At 40.4% G+C, this 25,113-nt stretch overlaps 4 protein-coding genes across 4 annotated transcripts; 3 read left to right on the plus strand and 1 right to left on the minus strand.

Annotated features, from left to right (window-relative positions):
• The first annotated feature begins 1,672 nt into the window (after positions 1-1,672).
• On the plus strand, positions 1,673-6,598 carry LOC134000281 (zinc finger protein 382-like). Its single transcript, XM_062439646.1, has 4 exons — positions 1,673-2,007; positions 3,031-3,161; positions 3,560-3,665; positions 3,742-6,598. The coding sequence occupies exons 1-4, from the start codon at positions 1,746-1,748 to the stop codon at positions 4,368-4,370; spliced, it is 1,128 nt and encodes a 375-aa protein (XP_062295630.1). The 5' UTR covers positions 1,673-1,745; the 3' UTR covers positions 4,371-6,598.
• A 2,481-nt stretch (positions 6,599-9,079) lies between these two features.
• On the plus strand, positions 9,080-12,422 carry vac14 (vac14 homolog (S. cerevisiae)). Its single transcript, XM_062439625.1, has one exon. It carries the CDS (start codon positions 9,184-9,186, stop codon positions 11,554-11,556), a length of 2,373 nt encoding a protein of 790 aa, XP_062295609.1. The 5' UTR covers positions 9,080-9,183; the 3' UTR covers positions 11,557-12,422.
• Positions 12,423-15,651: 3,229 nt separating this feature from the next.
• On the plus strand, positions 15,652-18,374 carry trim35-13 (tripartite motif containing 35-13). The gene is made up of 6 exons (XM_062439633.1): positions 15,652-16,062; positions 16,969-17,064; positions 17,162-17,392; positions 17,489-17,511; positions 17,620-17,738; positions 17,827-18,374. The coding sequence occupies exons 1-6, from the start codon at positions 15,661-15,663 to the stop codon at positions 18,360-18,362; spliced, it is 1,407 nt and encodes a 468-aa protein (XP_062295617.1). The 5' UTR covers positions 15,652-15,660; the 3' UTR covers positions 18,363-18,374.
• Positions 18,375-18,403: 29 nt separating this feature from the next.
• On the minus strand, positions 18,404-25,098 carry slc27a1a (solute carrier family 27 member 1a). The gene is made up of 13 exons (XM_062439628.1): positions 24,715-25,098; positions 23,573-23,741; positions 23,075-23,469; positions 21,831-21,998; positions 21,361-21,430; positions 21,173-21,264; positions 20,974-21,083; positions 20,647-20,856; positions 20,430-20,556; positions 20,214-20,351; positions 19,851-20,015; positions 19,574-19,720; positions 18,404-19,467 (listed from the first exon to the last, which is right to left on the minus strand). Exons 2-13 carry the CDS (start codon positions 23,737-23,739, stop codon positions 19,310-19,312), a joined length of 1,947 nt encoding a protein of 648 aa, XP_062295612.1. The 5' UTR covers positions 23,740-23,741; positions 24,715-25,098; the 3' UTR covers positions 18,404-19,309.
• Positions 25,099-25,113: the final 15 nt, after the last annotated feature.

Below are 25,113 nucleotides of genomic sequence, written 5' to 3' on the forward strand. Positions count from 1 at the left end.
TGTCTGCACATAGCTATAATAATAATAATATTTACAATAATCTATGTTACTCCTGCTGAATAATGTCAAGTTGCAGACACTCGCCTTGCTACTTGAAAACAATAAGTATGATAATTTCATTCATTTGTACTGTGCAATTTTCTTTTAAAGTGATAATTTCTGACATAGATTATGGGACACTATTAAATGATGGGGGCCAAAAACCACAGGGTGTCCACACAGTCATTTTGTGCAAAAATGCATTTAAAAAAGTTTATCTGAAGCTTATATGAGGCTTCAGCAGTCTGTCACATAAAGTATTTACCTGCCACATTTACAATTTTCTTTAACCATCAAATTTCCTCTTTGCGTTTCCCCGTGGATGTATAGTAACAAAAAGAGGAACTTTGACACTAAAGAAGTTGAAAGATATCTACTTAATTGGACTCATTCGGATGGCTGAAGCTTCATATTAGCTTCAGATAAACTTTTACATACATTTTTGCAAAAGGAGGACTTTTGGCCCCCATCACTGACTTTGTAAGTGCATGATGAAGGGATCTTCTAATGACCACTATGAACAGGAGGAATTATCATGGCAAGAAAAAACCTTATTCAATGTGCATTTGGGCACCTGTTTAAGACTAGAAAATAGTTGAACCTGTCCATCTAATTTCTTTTTTTAATTAATTGTGTTGCAGTTTTTAAAGTGACCATTGGATGGCAGTGAAAACTCAGATTTTAAACCATGTCTGGTTAATACTCACCAATAATGACTTGCAGAAATTGATCATACTGATATTAATACTGTGTCAGTCATGGATAAAAGCACAAAAGTCTGGCACAATTACACAGTTAAATTTCCAAAAAAGGTAAAACAACTAAATACATTTCTTAAAGATATGCAGGTAAAACATTAAAGTTATCAGTAAGACAGATAAGATAAGATAAGATAAGATAAAATAAGATGTATCTTTATTGATCCCCCTTCGGAGAAATTCAAATTGATATAAGCAGCACAGTGAAAAAAACTTAGCAGCGTAAGGGTGAAAGTGTACTAAAAACAGAATCAACAATAAGTAAGACAAAATAGGATAAAATAAATAAAATACTTTGTGTAAATACATCTGCAATATTGCATATTTAATGTGCAATATGCTGAAGTTCCTGATATTATATACATGTGAATGTCCCTGAGATTTACATACAGAATATACCCTCATACAGATAAAAATTAATGTGCAATGTGCAGATAATCTGAGATATTACTACTGGATAGTTAAAAGTGGATTAAACAAAACATTATTCATAAGGTGATACATTTGCAGAGAAGAAAAAATAGTTAAATGTGCTTATAAAATGCAGAAAGTATCAAAGGGAAAGAGGGAAATGAAAAAGGAAGGCAGGAAAAGTGTTCAGCATGAGTACATCATCAATAGATATGATCTCCATATATGTATTTGTGTTTTTGAGAGGAAAACGAATAGGATAAAAGGATTTGAGGGGTTTCTTTTTTTAATGCACATAATAGCCTGTAAACCATAGCATTGACCATTCCAGACCAAGAGGTGGCACTAATGCACTAACATAGTTTATTACCGACCGTATAAACACTAAGAAGAAGAAGAAGAAGAGGAGGCTCCCACAATCCCTTTTTGCACGGCTGAACCAGATATTTTATTCGGTACCAGCTTCGTGAATACATACATGGTCGTTAAGCAGGCTGTTTTAACCAAAATATCAAAACACTCAGCCTTCCTGTCGAGATGATGTGCGACACGACAAACCGAAGTTTCCGGACGCAGTTGGCCGCTGTACTGGAAAAGCTAACGAAGGCGGCTTTGGTGGAAATAGGAAACCTTGCAGACGAGTGCTCCTCCGTCCTTCACACCGAGATCTCCCTGCACAAGACCGAGAACGAGGCCCTGAAGAAGAGGTGTTACTCCCTGGAGGTCCAGCTGAGAGCGGCGAAGGAGGCGCAGACCTACCCGGCTCATGTCAACAGTGTCAGCCGCCGACACCCTGCAGGTCAGAAGGCTGGGATGATGTCTGGACTGATGGTCTTTGTTGACTTTGTTTACAGCTGGAGAGGTTAAGCTTTAGTCTGTGTGCACAAATAGTGATCTGCATGAATATTAAGAAAAGCAGTGGTGCAACTAAGTAAATATACTCATCTACAGTACTTCAAGATAGTATTTCTATGTAATGCTACTTTATACTTCCACTTCACTACATTTCAGAGGGAAATAATGTACTTTCTACTCCACTATATTCATCTGACAGCTTTAGTTTCAGATTCAAGATTTGACACAATTGATAATATGATAAGCTTTTAAAAACACATCACAATATTAAAGATGAAACCAGTGATTTCCAACTCCAACAAAAAGCAGTGTGTAGTTGGGGGCACATTTCAGTGAGTTGTTCACAGCTCCACCAAATAGTGAATTTTACTTCTGAACTTCTCAAATGGTTTCATTTCAATGAATGTTAAAATGAGCTAATTGTTCACAAAAAAAAGATTAGGAATAAAAGTACAAAAACCTGAAAACAGATTTGTATATCAGAGCCTTTTTCTTCTTTCCTCAATCATCTTGCGACCCCTGAAATCTATCTGGTGACGCTTTTGAGTGGCATGACCCCTAGGTTGGAAAACACTGGACTAAAGTAGCTAACTGTATATAAAGAAGTTCAAATTGGCTCCACCTCCTGCAGCTATAAAAGTAACATGCTACTTACACACTGATGCCGCAGTATTAATAAACTAATGGTGTCATATTTAATAATATATCAGTTAAAGGGAACAATCAAGTACTTTTTAGTTACTTTAACTACATTTTGCTGCTAATACTCATGTACATTTACTTAAGCAGGGTTTACTTGTAATGGATTATTCTTACATTGCTGTATTGGTACTTTTACTCAAGTAAAGGATCTGAATACTTCTTCCACCACCACAGAACAGTAAACATGAATGATATTATGGAGTTTTATTTGATCTTGGTGGATATTTCCCTGTAATAACAGTTTCATATCTGTTTGTCCCTCCAGAACAGCAGCAGTCTCCTCCAGCCATTGATGGAGTGTTTGGAAAGGACTGGTGCATGGACCTGTGGAGAGAAGACAAAGCTCCCTCTCAAAGGAAAGAGCCAGACCCTGTAATGACAAGCATGGGACCCCAGGTCAGTGAATCATTTGCCAACGTCTTCACAGGAACTGAAAAACCCCCACTGAGGATACTACTTTAACTTAGAGTATTAGCATTACACAGTAAATTACCTAAAGTTAATTATCAGTTATAACTGTAATTTGAGGATTATTTTGATGAGCACAGTTGCAGGATAGCCTATTTGAAATGCCAAGAAAAAAATACATAAACTTTGATGTTATTACGTATGCTTTTGTCCAAAGTGAATTAACCTGCAGCCGAATACTGAACACAGGGTTTATTCTGCAGGTCTCTTACTTTATTTCAGTTTGGCAGTGAAACCGTTGTGGTTGCTCATGCAGTTATAAATAATCTGTTTCTTTAGTGAGCTAAGATGACTGAATGATTGTTGTGTCACTTCATGTTTGGTAGGGATTAGACTTGATGGAGAGAGAACCCGATCTCATCTTTGTGAAGGAGGAAATATATGATGAGCATCCCATCGGACAGCACATGAGAGTCACTGATAACAGAAAAAGTAAGTTTGTGATAGAAAGTTAAAAAAACAAAAAAACAAGCATAATGATCCTGAACCGTGTACTCTCATGTAACAGGTATTGGACTTTATGAGGAGGAGAGCATGCTTCATAGATCTGTCAATGAGCTGCAGCTGCACCCGGGGGAATTAAACCGCTTCTCCATGACGACTGACAGCCAAACGCAACAACGCACACAGCCGACAATTATGGACAAGTTAATAGAGGATGCCACAATGAACATGGTCGACAACAGAATTCCTCCTCCAGACACCGGCGAATACTTTGACTATACGAACAATATCCACATGAATGCAACCAAAGACCTCACCAGTGAGCCCAAACCTGTGAAGCCAACAAAACAGTTTGAGTGCTTATTCTGTGGGAAAATATTCAACTATTTGAGCAGTTTAAAAGTCCACATCAGACGCCACTCTGGCGAGAAGCCGTTCAGCTGCACGGTGTGCGGGAAGCGGTTTGCTCAGAAAACGTACCTGAAGCTGCACCAGCGTGTGCACTCGGGGGAGAAGCCGTACAGCTGTCCCGACTGCGGCAAAAGTTTCTCCCAGAAAAGCTCTCTGAACATACATCTCCGGACACACACCGGCGAAAAGCCTTACAGCTGTGTTGATTGTGGGAAATGTTATGCATACAAGTATGGTTTAAATCACCACCAGTGTTTCCACATGCCTGGTGAAGCCTCATGAATTTCTACTTAAGTGCTCAGAATAGTTAAACATGTGCCAGCATCTCTACATGAAGCTCAAATATGGAAGAAAAATTTAATAAAAAAATAAAATAAAAATTCCAGCTATGTCAAAGAAAAGCAGCAGTGATAACAGGGCTGGTGCAAAATCTTAGCTGGTTGGGTTTGTTTTTAGTTTAGTAGGAAAAATGCTGCAGCAGCCAATTGACTGGGTTGGATTTGTTTTATCTGATTGGTCAGATGCTCACTGCCAAATTTTGTTGTTTCCTCAGCAAGCCGTTTAAGTCAGTTTCACACTGATTGATAAGGAAAGTGTCACAGATTAAATGATACATTTTCTTACGTTTAAAGAGAGGAGCTCATCAAAACTACGACAACAAAACTTCCTCACTCACATTTCATCCGTTGCATGTTGTCATGGTTGGTGTGACATGTTCTACATACCTCAGTATCATGTTTCAGGTCAGAAAAAAGTCTGTGTCAAATAATGATGAAATAGTTTCTTTGGACAAGTGCTCCAATGTTTGCACACATGTAGCATAAACCTTCAAAACTACCTCTTCACAACAAAACTGAAGTAAAACGAGTCTCACTGTTTGCTTCATTGCCGTCACCTCTCTGCCGTTTTCTATTACCCATATGCCACACCTCATTTTTCGGCATTAAACTGGGTTGAGTGAGGAAGCCATGACTGTTAAAAACAAAAATGTTGATGTGAATTAGTAACATAATGTTTAAATGAGTTCAAGATGTGTTTTTGTTTTTTTCTGGTGTAGGTGGTGTTACTGTTCTAAATAAATGTATTTGTATTGCTGCTCTATTATTGTTGAAAATCATGTTGTCAATATGCAGTAAAACCAAACTTAGTTTTTTTGTGTTAATAGTTTTTGTTCATGAAACCAAATTGAATATTTTTTATTATTTCCTTTGAGAAAATCTTTGTCATTGTGCAAAGATATAAGCAATTATCTGTACTGAGTTCTGATTTTGTCTGTAACATGATGCCCCTGAATGCACCACACTGACCCAATTGAGTGTAACCCATTAATGAAATCCTGTGCCGCTAATTATTCCCCCTCTACTCACTCACTCCTGCATGCCTTCTTTAAGTTCAAGGGATGTTGAGTTTAGACAAGAAAAAAAGATACTTCAAAAAGTAAAGTTTTATTCAATACATTTTAAATCTCCATTGTGAACTTTCGTAACCGTGTTTAATTGTAAAAACAAACTCAAACACATGAGCATGAATTAAATCACAGCTAACAGAAACAGGACATTTTGCTACATACTCATATTTTTTTAAGCACCCTTCTAAGGATTACAAAACATTACGAACATGACAACTAACTTTTAATGTGAGTAGGAGCACAAGATGCATTCAGATAACTATAGCTACTGATCTTGCACCAGAAACAGTCACTCACAAGTTTCTAAGAAGTCTTCTAGCTATGCTACGACGTCACGATTTCTGTGTGCCATTAGATGATGGTTGAGATTCCCCTTTTGTGTGAAGGTCTTTCCACATTTACCACAGCGGAACGGCCTCTCACCAGTATGGATGCGTAGGTGACATTTCAGATTGACTTTCTGGGTGAACCGTTTCCCACAAAAACTGCACCAGTAAGGTTTCTCTCCGGTGTGGACGACGTAGTGAATACTCAGAGCCGATGGGGTCGCAAAGATCTTCCTGCACAGCTCGCATGAGTTAGTGACTCCCTGAGAGAGGACTGGAGGCACGCATGTGGGTTTGTTTATCTTGCTCTTGTGTGGGAAATGGTGCTTACAAATGTTGCAAAAGTTTGACTTGTGAAAGAATGTCCTGTTACATATTTGACATGTGAATTTGTTTGATTTTTTTTGCTTTTAAGCACATTAAAGTTGTTAAGTGGGTTTTTATCCAGAACAGTGCTGTTTTCTGTGTTTGCTGTTACTGTCTGCTGCTCGTTTTGTGTGGGTTCACTTGCAGCATTTAACGTTGGCTCCTGGTGACTTTCCTCAACAAACTGCACATCATCATCATCCTCCCACATCATTCCTTTGATTGGAATGATGTGGGTGCTGAAGGCCTCCTCTGTGTCATTGACAGATATCAGCTGCATGGACGGTTCTTCAAGACCACCTGCCGACACAGTCTGCTCTTCATCTTGATCGAATGACAGACTGCAAGTGCTGCCATCAGCCGAGTAACCAACTACCAGCCGCTCTGGCTCCTCAGCCAAGCATCCTCGGTGTTCTGTTGCACAAAGATACAGAGATGAATACTCAAACAGCATCTAAAGCTGCTACATCTGCACAGTGTGTTTCCTAATGCCAGCATTCATTCATTCACTAACGTTCTGTACTGAGTATTCCCTCCTGGCAGCTGCTGACAGCATCCTCCTCATAATCTTCCTCTTTAATGTCAGTGACAGCAATTTGGTCGAACTGCAAAACAGAAAAAGTCCAAATGTGAAACAAGTTTAACACAGTTACAAGTGGATAATTGATTCATGATGGAAATGTTTAAAATATTCTGTGGTTCCAGCGTCTCAAATGTACTTATGTGCTGATACTTTCAAACCCTTGCATACTATTATTTAAAATGAATTATTAACTTGTTTATACATAATCTGTCATCAATCAACTGATAGATTAATTAATAATAAAAGTAACAGCTAGTTGGCTTAGACATGGTGTGCATCATGGCATCTATACACTCCCTTTTAAGTATTTTTTACTTACCAGTGTGTATAAGCGGGGGTACAGAACAACATGTATTTTTTAATGTATTCTTAAGTTTGTAAAGTTCACATTTTTCATTAATTATTTATTTGTTCTGCTCATGATAATGCACAGCTCCAGAAAAAAACACAACTCTTCTTTAAACACACTTAATGACTGAAAAGCAGATGAAAATCTTACTTTTGGCACCTTACTCAAAACATAAATAAACAATAGAAATAGATGGTCTGTTAATTACAGTTACTTAACAACCATTACTTACAGCAACATGAGAAAAAAAATCAAAAGCCATACACAATAATTCACCATCAACTAAGGAGAGCCATTACCTTTCTATTTCATACAGTCTAATTAACCTTTCTTTGTACATTTGCTTGAACTGAAAAATATTTGTACAACCACTTAAATCATTCTGTAGAGAATCCCAGTTTGACTGAAATACACATCTGCTTTAAAGTAGTCAGTGCATGCTGATGCTTAAAGTTACATTTGTTTCTGTGGTCCTCATCCTCTAAACTATAACAACTTTTGTTAATGTCCTGGCATTTTGTCCATTGCATGAGTAATAATGCCTGTAACTCTTTAAATTTAATTAATCCTGATTTAATAAACAGTCTGTTGGCGTGTTCTCTTTGATCCCCTTTATGAATAATTTGGACTGCTTTTTGCTGCAATGACAGCTGCTGAAAACCTGCATAACAGCTGATCTATTGCATATTGGACACCTGTATCCTCCTTCACACACTTTTGGTGAAGGAGGATACAGTGATACAGTGATATTGCAGGTCCTTCCTCCCTGCACAACCTGTACAACCAGCACTGCTCCCCGTAGACCTCACACACACCCCAACCTGGACAATTTGACAAACTGCACTTTTAATGTACATGCCTGTGCAATATTAGTATTTCAGCTATATTACTACTTTCAGTTCAACTGTGCAATATGTACTTTATATCTGTGCAATAACAATATCGAACAGTTATATTACAACTCTTCTACATAATGTTACTATTATTTTACTATATACGTTTTTACTACTATTGTTTTTATTGCTTTTGTACTTACTTATTATTTATTTGTCTTTGTTATCCTTTATTGACGCTCTTCTATTTTTACTGTCCACCTTGCTGTTGCAATAGTGTAAATTTCCCATCATGGGACAACTAAAATATTATCTAATCTTATGTACAGTTATTTATTGCTCTGGGCCATAAATATGTCAGTCATTTGCTGACTCTGTTAACCTCCCTCTCACCTTATCAGAGGACAGTGGTGAGTCTGTGACTTTCTCCAGACTGTATGGATATCTGTCCTTCCACAGATCCATACACCAATCCTTTCCAAAGATCCCCTCTATAGTTGGAGACTTTGAAACTGAGGGAAAGTTTAAAAAAAAGAAAAGAAAAAAAAGAGGTGACTGTACACACTAGTGGACTAGGCACAGAAGATATGTCTAAGCTATTCTTTTTATTTCCTGTGAAACACAAATCTAAAGTACCAGGAGCATCATCTCCATCCCTGTGACAGATAGTTTGCACACCGACGGTGCAATAACTTTTACACAACGTGGGTGGGTCGCTTCTCACGATGGTCAACTCGCACTCCAGACTCTCCACTTTCTCTGCTAGAGCTGAATTAGCAATCAGGAGCCGAGACAACTCATGCCGGAGCTCCGACGACTCTTTATCCACCAGAGTGCACACCTGAGTCAGGGCAGAACTAGCCATCGTCTCGATGATGGAGGAGAGCTGGTCGTGAAAAGAAGGGCGGCTCGCCATCACACACACAGACTGTAAACAACCCTCTCTGCCTAAAAGAAAGTGGTGTTACATTTTAAGAAGCGGGTGCAATGTGAAAACGAGGCTAATTTGTGTTAGCAGCAGCAAACAGAGCGGGACCCAAATAAATGTAACAACCATGACGTGTTTCCGGCGGATGCTGCCGGTCAGCTGCGCTGTATTAGAGAGCTTCCTGGTTCGCCGGTGAAATCGTTTTGTTTTCTCTTAATAAAACAATCATAAATGCAGACTGACTTCTCGCACATTAACGCAGACTTCCAGAGGCCGGATTCAGCACGACCGTAACTACCAACATGAACACGGAGAAGGACTTTTCGCCCTTGACGCCAAACATTGTCCGGGCTTTGAATGATAAACTGTACGAGAAGAGGAAAGTCGCGGCTCTAGAAATAGAGAAGCTGGTGCGTGAGTTTGTAGCTCAGAACAACTCCACTCAAATTAGGCATGTGATTCAGATCCTGGCCTCGGAGTTTGCGCTCTCCCAGCACCCCCACAGCCGCAAAGGAGGTCTCATTGGGCTGGCAGCTTGCTCTATCGCCCTCGGCAAAGACTCAGGTCTGTATTTGAAGGAGTTAATTGAGCCTGTGCTCACGTGTTTTAATGACTCAGACAGCCGGTTGCGCTACTATGCCTGCGAGGCCCTCTATAATATAGTCAAGGTGGCCAGAGGAGCCGTGCTGCCCCACTTCAATCTACTCTTTGATGGGCTCAGCAAACTTGCAGCAGACCCAGACCCTAATGTGAAAAGTGGATCTGAACTGCTGGACAGACTGTTAAAAGACATAGTGACAGAAAGCAACAAGTTCGACCTAGTGGCTTTTGTCCCCTTGCTGAGAGAGCGCATCTACTCCAATAATCAGTATGCCCGACAGTTCATCATCTCCTGGATCCATGTTCTGGAGTCGGTGCCGGACATCAACCTGTTAGACTACCTCCCCGAAATCCTGGATGGGCTCTTCCAGATACTGGGAGACAACAGCAAGGAAATCCGCAGGACATGTGAAGTGGTGCTGGGAGAGTTCCTGAAGGAGATTAAAAAGACACCGTCCAGCGTGAAATTTGCTGAGATGGCCAACATCCTGGTCATCCACTGCCAGGTTGCTGATGAGACCAAACTCACAAATGACCTAATCCAGTTGACGGCTATGACCTGGATGAGAGAGTTTATCCAGCTTGCAGGTAGAGCGGTGCTCCCCTACTCCTCTGGTATCCTGACTGCAGTACTGCCTTGCCTCTCCTACGACGACAGAAAGAAAAATACCAAAGAAGCAGCGAGTGCCTGTAATCACAGTCTGATGAAGCTTGTGACTCCTGAGGATGACGAGGAGGAGGAGGATGAGAAAAGTGGAAGCACAGTGTCGCCGTCCAGGGAAGACGGCCAGCCCAAGACAGAGGCAGACAGCAACGATATGCTGAACGCATCCCAAGAATCTGTTGGTTTCAGTAATATCAGCTTCTTCACTCCGGCGAGTGCTGACAGGCCTCAGGTAACTCTGGACTTAGATGGTATTGTCCAGGTTTTAGACCGCCACCTCCATGATTCCTCCACCGGCATGATGACCCGCATAGCTGTGCTCAAATGGCTATATCACCTTTACATCAAAACCCCACGAAAGATGTTCCGCCACACAGACAGCCTGTTTCCCATGCTGCTGAAAACACTGTCCGATGAGTCTGATGAGGTGATCCTGAAAGATCTGGAGGTTTTAGCTGAGATAGCGTCGTCTCCTGCAGGCCAAACAGACCAAGTTGGCTCCTGCGACGGCACTGACAACAGACTGGAGCTCAAAGTGCCAGACAGTGCCAAGTTAGGACAGCAGCCCAGCACAGGTTCTAAAGCAGTGGATTCATCCCCCTCCACTCCCAGTATGAACTCCTATTTTTACAAGTTCATGATCAATCTGCTGAAGCGCTTCAGTCTGGAGAGAAAGCTGCTGGAGAACAGAGGAGCTTTCATTATCAGGCAGCTGTGTCTGTTGCTTCATGCAGAGAACATCTTCCACTCCATGGCTGACATCTTGCTAAAGGAGGAGGACCTCAAATTTGCATCCACCATGGTTCAGACGCTCAACACCATCCTGCTCACCTCTGCTGAGCTCTTCCAGTTGCGTAACCAGTTGAAAGACCTGCGCAGTCAGGAGAGCTGTGCTCTGTTCTGCTGCCTGTATCGTTCCTGGTGCCACAACCCCGTGGCCACTGTGTCACTCTGTTTCCTCACACAGAACTACAAACACGCCTATGATCTCATCCAGAAGTTTGGAGATCTGGAGGTGACAGTAGACTTCCTGATGGAGGTCGACAAGCTGGTACAGCTCATAGAAAGCCCCATCTTCACCTACCTACGCTTGCAGCTTCTCGATGTGGAGAACAACCCTTACCTGATAAAGGCACTGTATGGCCTGCTGATGCTTCTGCCGCAGAGTCAGGCTTTCCAGCTGCTCTCCCACCGCTTGCGATGTGTCCCCAACCCGGAGCTCATGAGGACTGTGGACGAGTCCAAATACATGGACTCAAAACAGCAAGCAGTCTCCAAACGTGCCTCTCACACTCACATGGATTACAACGAGCTGCTGCAGCATTTCGACCGCGTTCAGAGCAAACACCTGGAGGTCCGACACCAGCGCTCGGGACGTGCCTCGGATCATCCTGACAGGAAGCTGATGTGAAATCATTGAGCCATTATGACCCCAGAAAGAAGAGGGTAAAAAAAAAATGTTATGGACAAAAATTATATGTAAAGTTTTACTGGAAAAGATTATTCAGATGCTATTGAAGCCAAAAAGTATTATAATGTTAGTATGATATAATTGTCCTATCAGAGAGGCACTGGGTATACATTGTCAAGAAACAGACATTTGTACATTTCTTTGCTAATAATGATGAAAATACCGTGTAATGTAAGAAATCAAGCATTTTAAAAAGAAAAAAAATTTAATACACTTCGGCTATGTCAACACTAATTAATCGTAACAACTTTCCGTGAAGATTTTGATAATGTACATAAAATCTCACACATGTATCATAACTAACAGTGATGACAGTTTCACCATCTATTTCCTGAGTTTCCATCATGTCCTGTCAGTGGCTGCACATTTTTCCAGCTAAATGAAATATTCACAGTGTTTTAAGTGAAATGGTCATGCATTTCAATGTTAAACAGCGCACTTGTGTTATTTAATGTCCGTGTGAGCCACAGTATTTTCATGGTGTATCTTGTGAAGTGTGAACAGAGCATGCGTTCAGGATTGCCTTAATCTCATGTCAGCCAGAAAAAAAAAATCTCACGTGAAGAGTATTGAGCTCAGCTGAGGTTTAAAACTTTGGAAGCTATGGGTGAACTCTGGCATACATTTTTTGGGGGGGGGGGGGGTTATGCCCATGTTGCTACACCTATTGCCATTTTTTATTACCATACACACCCAGCTTTTAATTCAGTTTCTTTTATTGTGTATTCTTCAGCTTATGTGTATTTCTCTTTGTTTGTACTGTCTGTCTGTCTAGCATTCTTGAGAAGAACTGCTCTTTTGTCATTCCTGTGTGAAAATAAATAAAGTGGACCATGTGATTAAAACACACTCTTCTTCCTTTTTCCATGTAACAAGAAAAACAAGAATTACTGGTTTAAAAAAAGTATGTGTGAGGAGAACAATTACTAATTGCCTGTTCCTGTCTGTGTAATATCCCCAGTAACCTACAGCCTTTTGAAAATATCCTATGCGACATTTTGCTCTGGATTTATTTCTGTAATTAGGCAAATTATACGTCAGGCTCCAGAGTATACTTTCTTTACTTTTTATTCTTTCAATGGTACATCTTCAAACTGTTTGGATGTGTTCTGTTAACCCTGTAGGGTAGGTTTCTATAGTGATTATAAGCTTGTAATACAGACAGCACTCTATTGGAGAGTATGAATAGCAACAATTGCATTTTGAATAGGATTTTTTAAATAAACATTACTTTTTTTCTCCTTTATATCTGTTTAAATGCTTCTTAAACGATGAAATGGAACCACTGCACTAAATGTTTACATTTTTAACTTAACTGACTTAGATTTACGACTCATTTTACTCAATTGGAAGCCCAAGAAAATTGCACTTTCTGGACACAAACTTAATTTGAACTCAATTTTACACATAAATAAAATAATATTACAAGATAACCTTTCTTGACATGAAAGTGGTAGAACTTAAAATTATAATTAGTCATTACAGCTCACATACCCAGACGAAGATATTTTTTTTACTGAAGTTTTTATGGCTCATTTCCAGTTTTTCATTAGCATGGTCTGAAACCGAGCTGAACACATTCTTTGATGTCCAAGCTGATTGATGGTGCAACCAGAGTAGCAGTTTCTCTCTTGACCTTTCCCCTCTGCTGCAGGACTATGCTCTGTTGAACACCCATGATACATACTGTACACACACAGAGAACATATAGGTATCGCTGCCTGGTGGGGACTCATCAGTGCAGCATTAGAATTCATAGATGGAGGTTGACATAGCATGTCAGGTTGTGGATGAGTCCTCCTGCACCATATGTGCTGAAATCTTTTTGGCTCCAGTGGTCCTCTGCTGCGTTGGCTGTGATCGTAGCTTTTGTAACTCTTGTTTGGAGCAGTTTTGGATACAACATGGATGTAAAGAGTGTCCTCTTTGCTTTAAGGATAACAATGGGCTTCCACATAAATCATGTAAAGCGCATGGAGAGAAATTGTCTCTCCTCTGTGTAGCTGATCTAGAGCCTGTCTGCTCTATGTGCTACAGATCTGGTCGACATATGAATCACATAGTGTATCCCATAAGGGAGGCATTCAAGGATCACAAGGTAAGCTGAATTAGTTTTTTCTTTTTATGAAAAAGGGTGAGCATACATTTGATCAAATGTTTGTTTTCACAGATTTAGTTATCCCATACATGGAAAAAGTGCTGTCTAAATACTGATGCATAGAACATTCATAATGTGTCCGTAGCTTATATTTAAACATAATAAAAATAATCTTTCTAGAGGGGACAACATTTATTCTCAGCCACTATGAACATACATTTCAAATGTTGGAAATCGAAAATTAGAACTAGAAGAAGACTTCCTGCTCCCCCCAATGGGCTCTGTAGGCTATGAACTGTAGTAATATGCCTGTCAGTCTGCTCATTATCTCTGTTTGTCTCTGTATCTGCATCTGATGCCTGCATGCACACACAGATGTGTGGAAACATAATAAACCCACAGAGGAAAGAAATCCATCTGTCCTTTCCCCAATTAATTTAATTGCAACCATTTAGACTCACATTTAAACAAGTTTAGAGAAGATGAAATATTTGACCAAATTAAAGACTTATTCAATTTTGTTATGATTCACCAACTTAAGTTAGAACAACTTTTCAACAATTACTTTAAAAAACATATTTAGAAAATAATGCATATTAAAAGAATGTGACCGCATGTGTCAGGCATGGCATCTTATCTGGCTGGAGTGTGTGTGTCTGTGTGAATGTCTCTGAACTGCTGCTCTGGCATCGGCATGCAGGACACCAATCAAATTTTCACTTTGGCATCTCAACAAGAATACGACTTATTCGGTCAGGGATTGCCAAGCGTGGGTGAGTGAAAACAAGGTTTCTACTCATTATACTTCACAGAATATATTCAAGACTAAATTACTCTTATTGGGCTACTCATCTTCAGTTTTTATAATGTTGACATCGTTATGCCTTGTTGTGATATTATAGGATGCTTTTAAGGGACTGTAGACATGAAAATACAGTTAAACCTGTATAATTTTACAACTAATTACAAGTAACGTCAATGCAGGTGAAAATCTTATAGATACTGTCCTTGTAGTTCACATAGTAATAATTCGCTTATTTGGTTAAAGCAGACATTTGAAATGTAAGGGCAACCATACAGTGTACACACACGTGTTGGAGCAGCAGCGGCCTTCACTGTATTTTCTAAAGGCAGGATCTATCTATCACCATCTACATGCTCTTGCCCTATTTTTAGTGCAGCATTGGCTCTAGTAAACCAACTCTCATAACAAAATACTGGATGACAGTACAAACAAGGTCAGGTAACTGTTAAATGCTTATCAAATTAGCATGTTGCCTTTAAATAATTTTCTATTTGCTCTTAAAGACATCAAATCAACTAGTAGTATAAGATTTATGTGAGAATTGTTTGAAGTATTCAGAATGGGGATCTGACTCAAAAATAACCACGTATCAGTTTAAAAAAAGCTTCTGACTAATGTTGAACTGGACAGTGGAAAAACAGTTTCAGTGGTCAGCAGGAGGATATTTCTTTACCCACATAACTTCAATCCAAATTGGTAACTTCTGTCTATTTATAGCTTAACCCCGGGTCTTATTTTGGACATTGTTTCTCTGTAAACTCTTCAATTACACTGTGACAGATTGTATAAACACATTTCTCAAATAACAAAGAGGTGATCATTGTGTTACTGTAATCTAAAAAACATCTTGAGTGCTATTATTTCACCACCATCATGCACTCTGCTCTCATCCCTGGGGTTATATACAGGCTCTGATCTGCACAGATACAGGATGTGTGTGAAGTCTATCCACTTCATTCAGAGGTGTGGTGTTTATTTGAGAACTCGCAATGTGCATGGTCAAACAAGACAGCATTACATAGGATATGCCTTTGAGAGCTGAGGGATTAACACTTATTTCTGAGGTTAATATGAGGTAGCCTTCCATAGACATGGGAGGGGCCTCCAGTGCTGCCTTGTCATCAAAGCCCTGCGGAGAAGAATGGCCAGCAGACGTGTTCATTCACATGACGACCTTTGCTGTCCAATTTGTGGGCTCATTCTCAAACAGCCAGTCATTCTCACATGCAGACACAGATTCTGTAAAGCCTGTCTAAAAGTCAACTGGGAGACACAAGGTGGTGAGGATTCACACTACTGTCCTCTGTGCTGGCGTCATTCCTCCATGGATCAAATAGTGGTGAGCAGTGTGCTGGAGAAGGCCTGTGAATCTTTTAAGAAAGACAGAGGCAAAGATGACCCGGGGGCTTGCAATGAGCATGGAGAAGACCTCACATTCTTCTGTTTGGAGGATTTGGAGCCAATCTGTGAAGTGTGTGGGAAAGAGGCTGCACACAAGGGGCACAGGCTCTATCCCATTGGGGAAGGTGCTCATGACTGTAAGGTAGGCAAGTTACATGCTTGATCATCCCAGTATTTCACACTGGTAGCAAATTTAACCACAAGCTTTTTTTTTAACCTACTTGTTTTCATACTGATAATTACAGTGAAAATGAATTAGAATGAAATGTTCATCATATTATCTGTCACATTTCTTAGGATTACAGAATTTGTTTGTCTTTATAGACTTGTAGCTGAGGTCAACAAGTGTGGGTGAAGCATCAGGATTTTTATGGGAATATGCTAGAATGGGAATTTTAATTCACTATGTTTGACAATCAGAATTGTTTGGCTGGTTATTTTGCAAAATAAAGTCTCAAAGGTTTTTCATAAGTCCATGAATAGAAAAAGTGTCACATTGTAAGTGGAAATTGTTTTAATTTACAACTTGTCAAAATGCATTGTATATTGTGTGTGTGTGTGTGTGTGTGTGTTTGTTTTTGTTGTTTTTAAAAAGAAAACCTGTTTTGATTTTCTCACTACTTTCATGCTTCACTGTCTAATATGCTGATATGTGTGTAGGTGTTCAGTGGAGTTTATTAACATTCTAATAATAGATTTATATTTTTGGTTTGCCGTTGGCGTTAGCGTCCCGGAGAGGACTGAAACTTGACTCCCACAAGGTTTCTCCGGTACAACATTCATTCTACTCCAGCCCTGCTCAGCCTGCTCTCGAGAACTGGAAACATTGAATACTAATGTGAAATGAATTTATCGGTTGCATGAGTTCAGTTTTGCTTATGTTACCAGAGTGTTAGATCATTTTCTATAGATCTGTCCCATTTATTTGATACTGCTGTATTGTGCAGCTTTGCATTTACAGAATGCTGCCTGCCACATGCTGACAGATCGGCCACCTGCCAGTCTGACCTTGTTTTAAAGTGTCAATGCCCTGTCCCTGACTTTCTAGGCAGAACTGAAGAATGCGCTGCAGCCTTTGAAAGACAAATTGCAGCTGTACAAGAAGGCGAAAATGGTCTGTGAAGAAATGGCAGAGCATGTCAAGGTACCGTCAGTCACATCAGTACCAAATGTTACTTTGAACATACGTAAGTGCCAAAGTGTGGAGGCAGTGATAATCCATCAATCGTGCCTCTTTCCAGAACCAAGCTGAACATACCGAAACACAGATCAAAGAGGAATTTGAAGCCCTTCACAATTTCCTGAAGGAGCAGGAGGCTGCCAGACTTTCTGATTTAAAGTATGATGAGGATCAGAAGAATCTCATGATAAACCAGAAGATGGAGGACATCAACAATGAAGTGGCATCTCTCTCCAACACCATCAAATTAGTGGAACAGGAGATGCAATCTCACGATATCCCATTTCTTAAGGTAGATAAGAAAAACTAATTTGAACCTGACTTTTTTTTATAAACCTTCATATGCAAATCACTTGATGAAAGTCTTTCTCCTCAATTTTCCTTTAAGAATTACAAAGAAACAATAAGGAGGTAAGTGCCACAACTAAGATCCATTATACTGTAAAGATTATACAGCTTTACAGCAAAATACACAAATTATAATCACCATTATAATCAATTCCTGAAATATCTTTTCAGAACCTGGCAACGTCCCCTCAATCCACAAATGATTTCTGGTGCTTTGATTGACGTGGCCAAGCATTTAGGCTCTCTGAAATACAAAGTGTGGGAGAAGATGAAGAGTATAATTAGATATTGTGAGTTTCTCATACATTAACATCACCCATGAATAAATGCTCAGCTCCTTTTTTGGCACATTAGTAACTACTTCGTTTATTTCACAAGCTCCGGTGATTCTGGATCCCAACACGGCAGCCAGCTGCTTCATCTTGTCTGAGGATCTCACAGTGGTGCAGAACTCTACCCAGATTTTCAAGGTTCCTGACAACCCAGAACGCTTTGACGTCAGTGCTGAGATGCTGGCTGCAGAGAGCTATTCCTCTGGACGCCACAGCTGGGATGTGGAGGTGAAGGACAACAACTACTGGGTGGTGGGAGTAGCCAGCGTGTCCATCAACAGGAAGGGCAAGCACGTGCTGACACCAGCAGAGGGATTCTGGACTATAAGATTTCGCAATGGAGAACACAAGGCCTGCACCGCACCATGGGAGCCGCTGACCATGACTAAGAAGCCGGATGTGATAAGAGTGGTTTTAGACATGGACCGAGGCAAGGTGACGTTTTATGACCCTAGAGAGAGAACGCCTCTCTACACTTTCAATGAAGTCATCGTACCCACAGCCTTTCCCTACTTTTGCACTGCTTGCAAAGAGCATCCACTGAAAATCCTACCTAATAGGATATTGTTGTCAACAGACTAATTCACCTTGGAGACATAAAAAAAATGTCATGAAGCAACAGCCATGTTTTAAAATATTTAATTTGAGTTACAATAAAACAGATGTTGTCTGGGAGATCTGAAAATGTAAATTAAATCTAATACCTATATATATATATATATTACTATACTGATAAGAATGTTAAAAATGACAAGTCACTATGTGTGACTTCGCTTTGCATGACAAAAAAATCACTGTTGTGATTTTCACATTCTGTTGAGCTCCTTTCCAAAAAAATTAAATAATCATCATAAAAACAAAAACATAGATCTGAACTTTCATGTAAGGCACATACAGTAACAACTTTTGTTTACTTGCAAGCCTGTGCCAGTGTTCATAGGTTCAAACAAGTAGGATTAGTTGGTTCAATTGCATTAAAAAAGACTAAGGTTAGTGTTTTATCTAGTAGCCACATGTACTGCATGTTGACATCTTGTCCTAAAACACAGTAGTAACTCCACTGCTTCACCCTCAAGTATTGCTTAAACCTGCACAGAATTAATCTTGCAGGATATTTCATAAATGGGCATAAATACCCCGTAAAAAAAGTCTGACTTCACACCACCCGTTGCCATCCTAACTACAGTATTGTAACACGTATCCTATTTCAAATGGGTTTGTGGGGGCTGCCCACTATATGTGCGGTGATGCTCAAAGGCTTTTGGAAGTGTTTGTTTAATAATGGAGTTATAAAAGGGAACGAATGCCCTCAAATAATGTCCTGGTGTGTTACTCAAACAGTGTTAAAAACATAATCTGTAACAGTACTGCCTATGTAAGTAGTCCTCTCAACTATTCCCTGAACGGTTAAAAATCCAGTTGGGAGGTGCAGCAAGACTGACACCAACACCAACATGGACATATTATCTTTTCTCTCTACAGTAACTGTTTCACTGAGGCACCAAGACTGCCCTGCTAGGCCCTGCATGTCATAGAGACATTCTTCCCTCCTCTATAGCATTGTATAGCTCCTCATCTACAGCCTCATAACTTGCAGCTCTACTGTTTAAAAAGTAGATTTGGTCAGTTGTGAGACGTGGGTCGTATCCCTCCCTCTGCAGCCTGGTTTTCTGGATTTTAAATGTACCTGTGGAGAAATGTGGAGATACACAGAAAAAAATATGAATTGATATGAAATTATAAGTGATGGTTGATATTCTTATGAACTCAGAAAGGATATTCAGGTTGTTAACCTGTGGTGTCTACATGCGGGGAGATTCGCAGGAACACTGGGCGAGCATAGGAAGGAAGAGCTCCTTGAACCATCTGCAGGAAACCATTGCTGTCAAAACTCCCTGCAGTGTCTGCGATGGCAGCCATGCCAGCCTTCCCCTCCACACCTAAGTATGATACGTAATAATGTTTGTCACATAGTGTAGAAACGGGTGAGGAAAGTCAAAAGCAATATGCAATAAAGGCAAATGACAACTCCCGATGTGATGCATAAAATATTAAGTATACAAAGTTCACCTGGCACTGCCACACCGTAGACAGCCACATCAGTCTGACCCAGGAGACTGCTTAGAATGCCCTCTACCTCTGTAGTGGAAACATTTTCTCCTCGCCAGCGGAACGTGTCCCCGCCGCGATCCCGAAAGTACATGTAGCCCAGGTCATCCATCACGAGGACGTCACCTTGGGTTGACATATATGGAAAGAAAAATAATTGTTAACCTTGTTTCAAAAAAGTTCTTCAGCCAAGAGTGGCACGTATAATAACTAATTAACATCTTGAACATTTTACATGACTGGTTTATTTTTAAATGAGCAGCTGTGTTGAGAATCAAGATGTAGTATATCATGTATTTTGATGAATGAAAAAAGCCTGGTAACCTGATAAATATGCAGAATCATTTTTCTTGAAGACATTATGAGCTATCTTCTTCCTTGTAGCGTCCTGATTTGCATACCCATCAAAGCGCCGTAATGGGTCCTGCTGGTTGATGCGACCCACCAGAAGCCCTGGCTCTCCTGAAAGACATAGATCAGTCTAATTAGTACTGTCCTATATACTATACAATGGTAAGTAATTATTGCAGCATTAGTTACCAGGGCGACAAGGCACACAGAGGCCCCGGCTGTCCCGAACCAGCTCCATGCTGTCCTCGTCCACCCTCACCAGACGGATGGGGTACACGTTAGGGAGAATACGACTGTTGAATCCACAGGCTCCCACCTGGCAGGACAGAAGAATTAGTTTAACTCTCATCCAAATCACATTTTATCAATGATGACACAAGTAACTCTGGTCACTGTTATTGCTGACCTTGCCATCCATGTTGGCGATGCTACAATTGCACTCAGTCGCTCCGTAGAACTCCCCAATCTGCGCCACCCTAAAGCGTTCTGTGAAAGCCTCCCAAACACTGGGGCGCAAGCCATTTCCTACTGCCAGCCGAACTTTGTGGCCCTTTTCTGATGGCCGCACTGGCTGAGACAGCAAGTAGCGGCAGATTTCCCCGATATACTGCACCACCTACAAGAAGAGAGGGGAAAGCAGTGTTGCTATTGTAGCAGTTCAAAATTGATCTTTTATAGTTATTGATTTTTTAAGTATGCCAATTCTCAATATTTTCCAAGCATAAACTCTTACAGTGCAGTTGTACTTAATGCAGTCTTCCCAGAAGCGGCTGGCAGAGAATTTCCTCTTCACTACAACAGTGAGGCCATGGATCAGACACTGACCAACTCCCATGATATTACCTGGCAAGAGGAGAAAGCTCACACTTCAAATATGTAAACTTGGCGGTGAAAAGTGAATTCATCATGAGGTGGAGGCTTGTATCACATACCCGCTGAGTGATAGAGAGGGAGACAGTCATAAATGACATCATCAGAGCGCATGCGAAAGGCATAATAACCAAAAGCGGCAATTCTGTAGTAGCTGTTGTGAGAACACGGAAAATAATCATACCTCTATCACAAAATGTGCAGCAACTGTAATGTGATGCTTTTTTGTAAGTAGTTGAAGAAAACATACCGACTGTGTACCACAATGGCAGCCTTAGGAAGTCCTGTGGTGCCAGAGGTGTAAATATAAAATAGACGGTCTGCAGATGAGAATACAAAACATCATTAAAATTGCATGCTACAATTTTAAAGATACGTGCAGGTGTCTTCACAGCATTTCAGTCACTGCTTTAATACCACCCATGAATCCATAAAAAGACAGAACTGATAATATAGTGTGCTCTCATCCAGTTCTGCACAAGCAACTCATTAGACTCGAGTTACATAATTACTGGGAAGCAATTTCAGTTCATAAACTAAACAGCAGAGTGAGGAAAATGAATTACTGTGAGACACACACTTTGGGAATTCATAATAGAGCAAACAACACAAAACTTAAAGTAGTCTGAAGAGGGTTATTTTAAACCAAACTCCTCATTAACATACAGATAGCCTGAAACTGAAATGGAGGCAGATTTTAGTGGGAGATAAGTTACTCACCGTTCATGCCTTTGGGGGGGACACAAGCTGAGGGGGGATGTTTAGATTCAGAGGCTAAAATTGGATCCAGAGGTTGAGCACCCAGACATGCCAGACGTTCTGCACTAAGCTCTCCTGTACAAAACCTTACCATGGACTGGCTGCTGGAGGAAGTTACTTCAGACATTGCTGAAATTCAGTAAGAAGAACAAGAACAGAGGACAGCAATCAGGTCAGTTCAAGGGCTGCACTTTGCACAAAAATATTAATACTGTGAGCCACTCACATCATCAGACAAAACAGTGTTGTCAGACAAAAACTTATGTCGATAAGTTAATGAAAACATTCAATAGATAAAAGTAAAGTAAGACACACGCAGGGCATTACAGAGGCCACAAGGACAGTGAAGAGAAGAGGAGTGAAGTGTTGGTGCCGTCACAGACAAACAAAGAGGAGCTAATATAAACTTCACAAAGAGATGGCACAGAAAGAATTCTACTGGCAATGTGATCGCCAACAGCATGTCCTGACCACATGACACACAGAGCCATGATCACACTTAATGTCACACACACACACACACACACACACACACACACACACACACACACACACACACACACACACACACACACACACACACACACACACACACACACACACACACACACACACACACACACACAATATTGAACTTGTGACACCATGACATAAGGTTGACCACCTAACATGATGTCACTTTTGTTTGCAACCACAATGCAATCAAAAATGACTATAGAAGGACAGGTTCACACTTTTTCAAGTATGCCACTTGAGTGTCCATATGAAAAATGCATTTAAAAGTTTAGGCTTCAGGAGGTCTGAATTAGTCAGAGTGAATATCTGCATTTAATCTTTTTTTTTTTTAGCATAAAATTCCCTTCCTGTTGAGTATAGTAACAAAAAGAGGGACTCTGGCATTAAAAAAAACTAGCATTGAAAGGTATCTACTTGACTTGACACATTTAGACAGCTGAAGCATCATATTAGCTTCAGATAAACTTAAATACATGTTTTGCTGTGGGAGGCTTGTGGAATATTAGCTTACATACATGTGGGGGTCTTCTAATGGCCAGTATCAACAGGAGGAATGATTATGTCAAGAAAAACTATTTCAATATTAAGTTGGGAGCATAATTATAGTTTTTAGGGCAGACTTTAAAAGTTGTGAACCCGTCCTTTAATATCTGCATCAGCTTTTCCTACTCGGTTTAGCACTTTCTTACCATCAGCAAGCTCAGCTCCAAACACAATAGCCCGGGACCCTGACGCCCCGATACAGTGCAGGAGGGAATCATGGCGGAGGTTGAAATTGATGAGTGCAGCTTCCACCCCAACTTTGGCCAAGCCCAACCAAAGCGCCACTTGTGAGGGCCTGCTTTCCATGAAGAGGGCCACAACGTCCCCGGAGACCCATCCTTGACCTCTTGCCCAATGGGCGACAGCGTTAGACAGCTCATCCAACTGGGTGAAGGTCCATGTTTCCCCTGTTGCTTCATAGATCAGGGCTACTTTGTTTGGGTGGAGTTTTACAGTCTGGGCAAAGATGGAAGGAATGTTGCTTCCGTTGCGCACATAACGCCATAAAGCCATCTTTACTCTCAGCAGCACATAGAGGCCACTGGTGAAGGTCACAGAAGGTAAAAGAGGATACATTAGTAGGATGAGTAAACATGAATACTGACAAGCATGAACAAAACTTTCATTGGACATATTTTACTCACTTGAGGTCTCTCTTGGCAGTGCGTGCTGCGATGTAGAAGTATTTCCAGGTTCTTGTGCCCAGATACACCCCGAGGCCTGCTGCCAGACTCCAGGACCAGGACACTCCGAAGAGACGCAGGAGTCCCATCGATCCAAGAGAGGCTGAGACACTTGCCACATTGTGCATTCCTGTCATGGAGGAAATGGAGAGAGATGTGCTTTTAGGACAGAATGGGCAGGAGCTAAAGCTTCTAAGGGTTTCGCTCAGGAGGCCGAATTACTGCAATATAGGCTGGTACACATCAGTAAATACAAGACACTTGTTTTTTAGTTTTTATAGTGACATTTAAAACAATGTTATAAAAGCCTTGAACAATAAGTTAATCATTTGATGCTATGTGAAACTTCCAGTCCACTAAATTTCTGAGATAAATATTGCACTTTCCGCCCCACTACACATATTTGACAGACAATATAACAAGCTTTTGAAATACACGTCAGACATTGTTAAAAATTAAACCAATGTGTAGTCGGGGTCACATTTCAGATGTCTTTGAGTTAGTGATTTTCTCCTCTAAATTTCTTGCATGGTTTAATTTCAATAAATGCTCAAATGATCCAATATTTCACAAAAAATCAAAGATAAGAGGAAAAAAAATCCAAACACTGAAAACACATATGTCTCAGAATTTTGTTTTTTCATCTTTCCTCTCTCACTAATCATCTCATGACCCATAAGATGCATCTGGGGACCCTTTGTAGGGGTCTGACCCCTATGTTTGGAACCACTAGACTAAATCAGCAAACTATGGGTAAAACCAGCTCCACCTGCAACAGCTACAACTGTAACATGCTGCTCATACACTGATGCTTCAGGATTAATAATCTAATGATAATTTATCAGTCGGAGGGACCAAACAACTACTTTTACCGCAACTTAAACTACATTTTGTTGTTAATACTTGCAGTACTTTTACTTGTTATGTAGTATTTCAACATTTCTGTATTGATACTTTAAATTAAAAGATCTAATTACTTTCACCACTGCTGGGTATCACTAATATCACAAATCAACCAGCTCACATTAAACAGATGTCACTCAAGGTCACATAAACGTTACAGCGTAAAATTCGCACGCATGCTTTAGCTATTCACAACTTACCTACGAGTCAATAGACTGAAGCGATGTCACCTTTCACCCGATAACCCCGCCCCGGTCCTCACCGCTTGTTATCTCGTTACTTTCGTGGAAACTATCCAGTATTCAAATCCTTGTCCGGATGTTGAGGGCGTTGAGAGGATACACAACACGGCGTTACTATTTATGAGGAAACCACTAGTTTTTTTGTTGCAATAGTTACAGTAGTTTTGCAGTTCACAGCTCGTCGGTGCGGTTGTTGTTGAATAGCGGACACTCAGTGTTTGAAAGAAAATGTGTCAAACATACGTGAGCGACTCCTGTGTGCTGGTGTTTACAGGGGAGACTTAAAAAAACTAACCGAAATATTAAATGAGCGCAATGAAAATGCAGAGTGGACCAGGCTATTTTCAGTACTCCATA

This window comes from Scomber scombrus, chromosome 18 (genome assembly GCF_963691925.1).
Source record: "Scomber scombrus chromosome 18, fScoSco1.1, whole genome shotgun sequence".
In the NCBI taxonomy this organism is placed as follows: domain Eukaryota; kingdom Metazoa; phylum Chordata; class Actinopteri; order Scombriformes; family Scombridae; genus Scomber; species Scomber scombrus.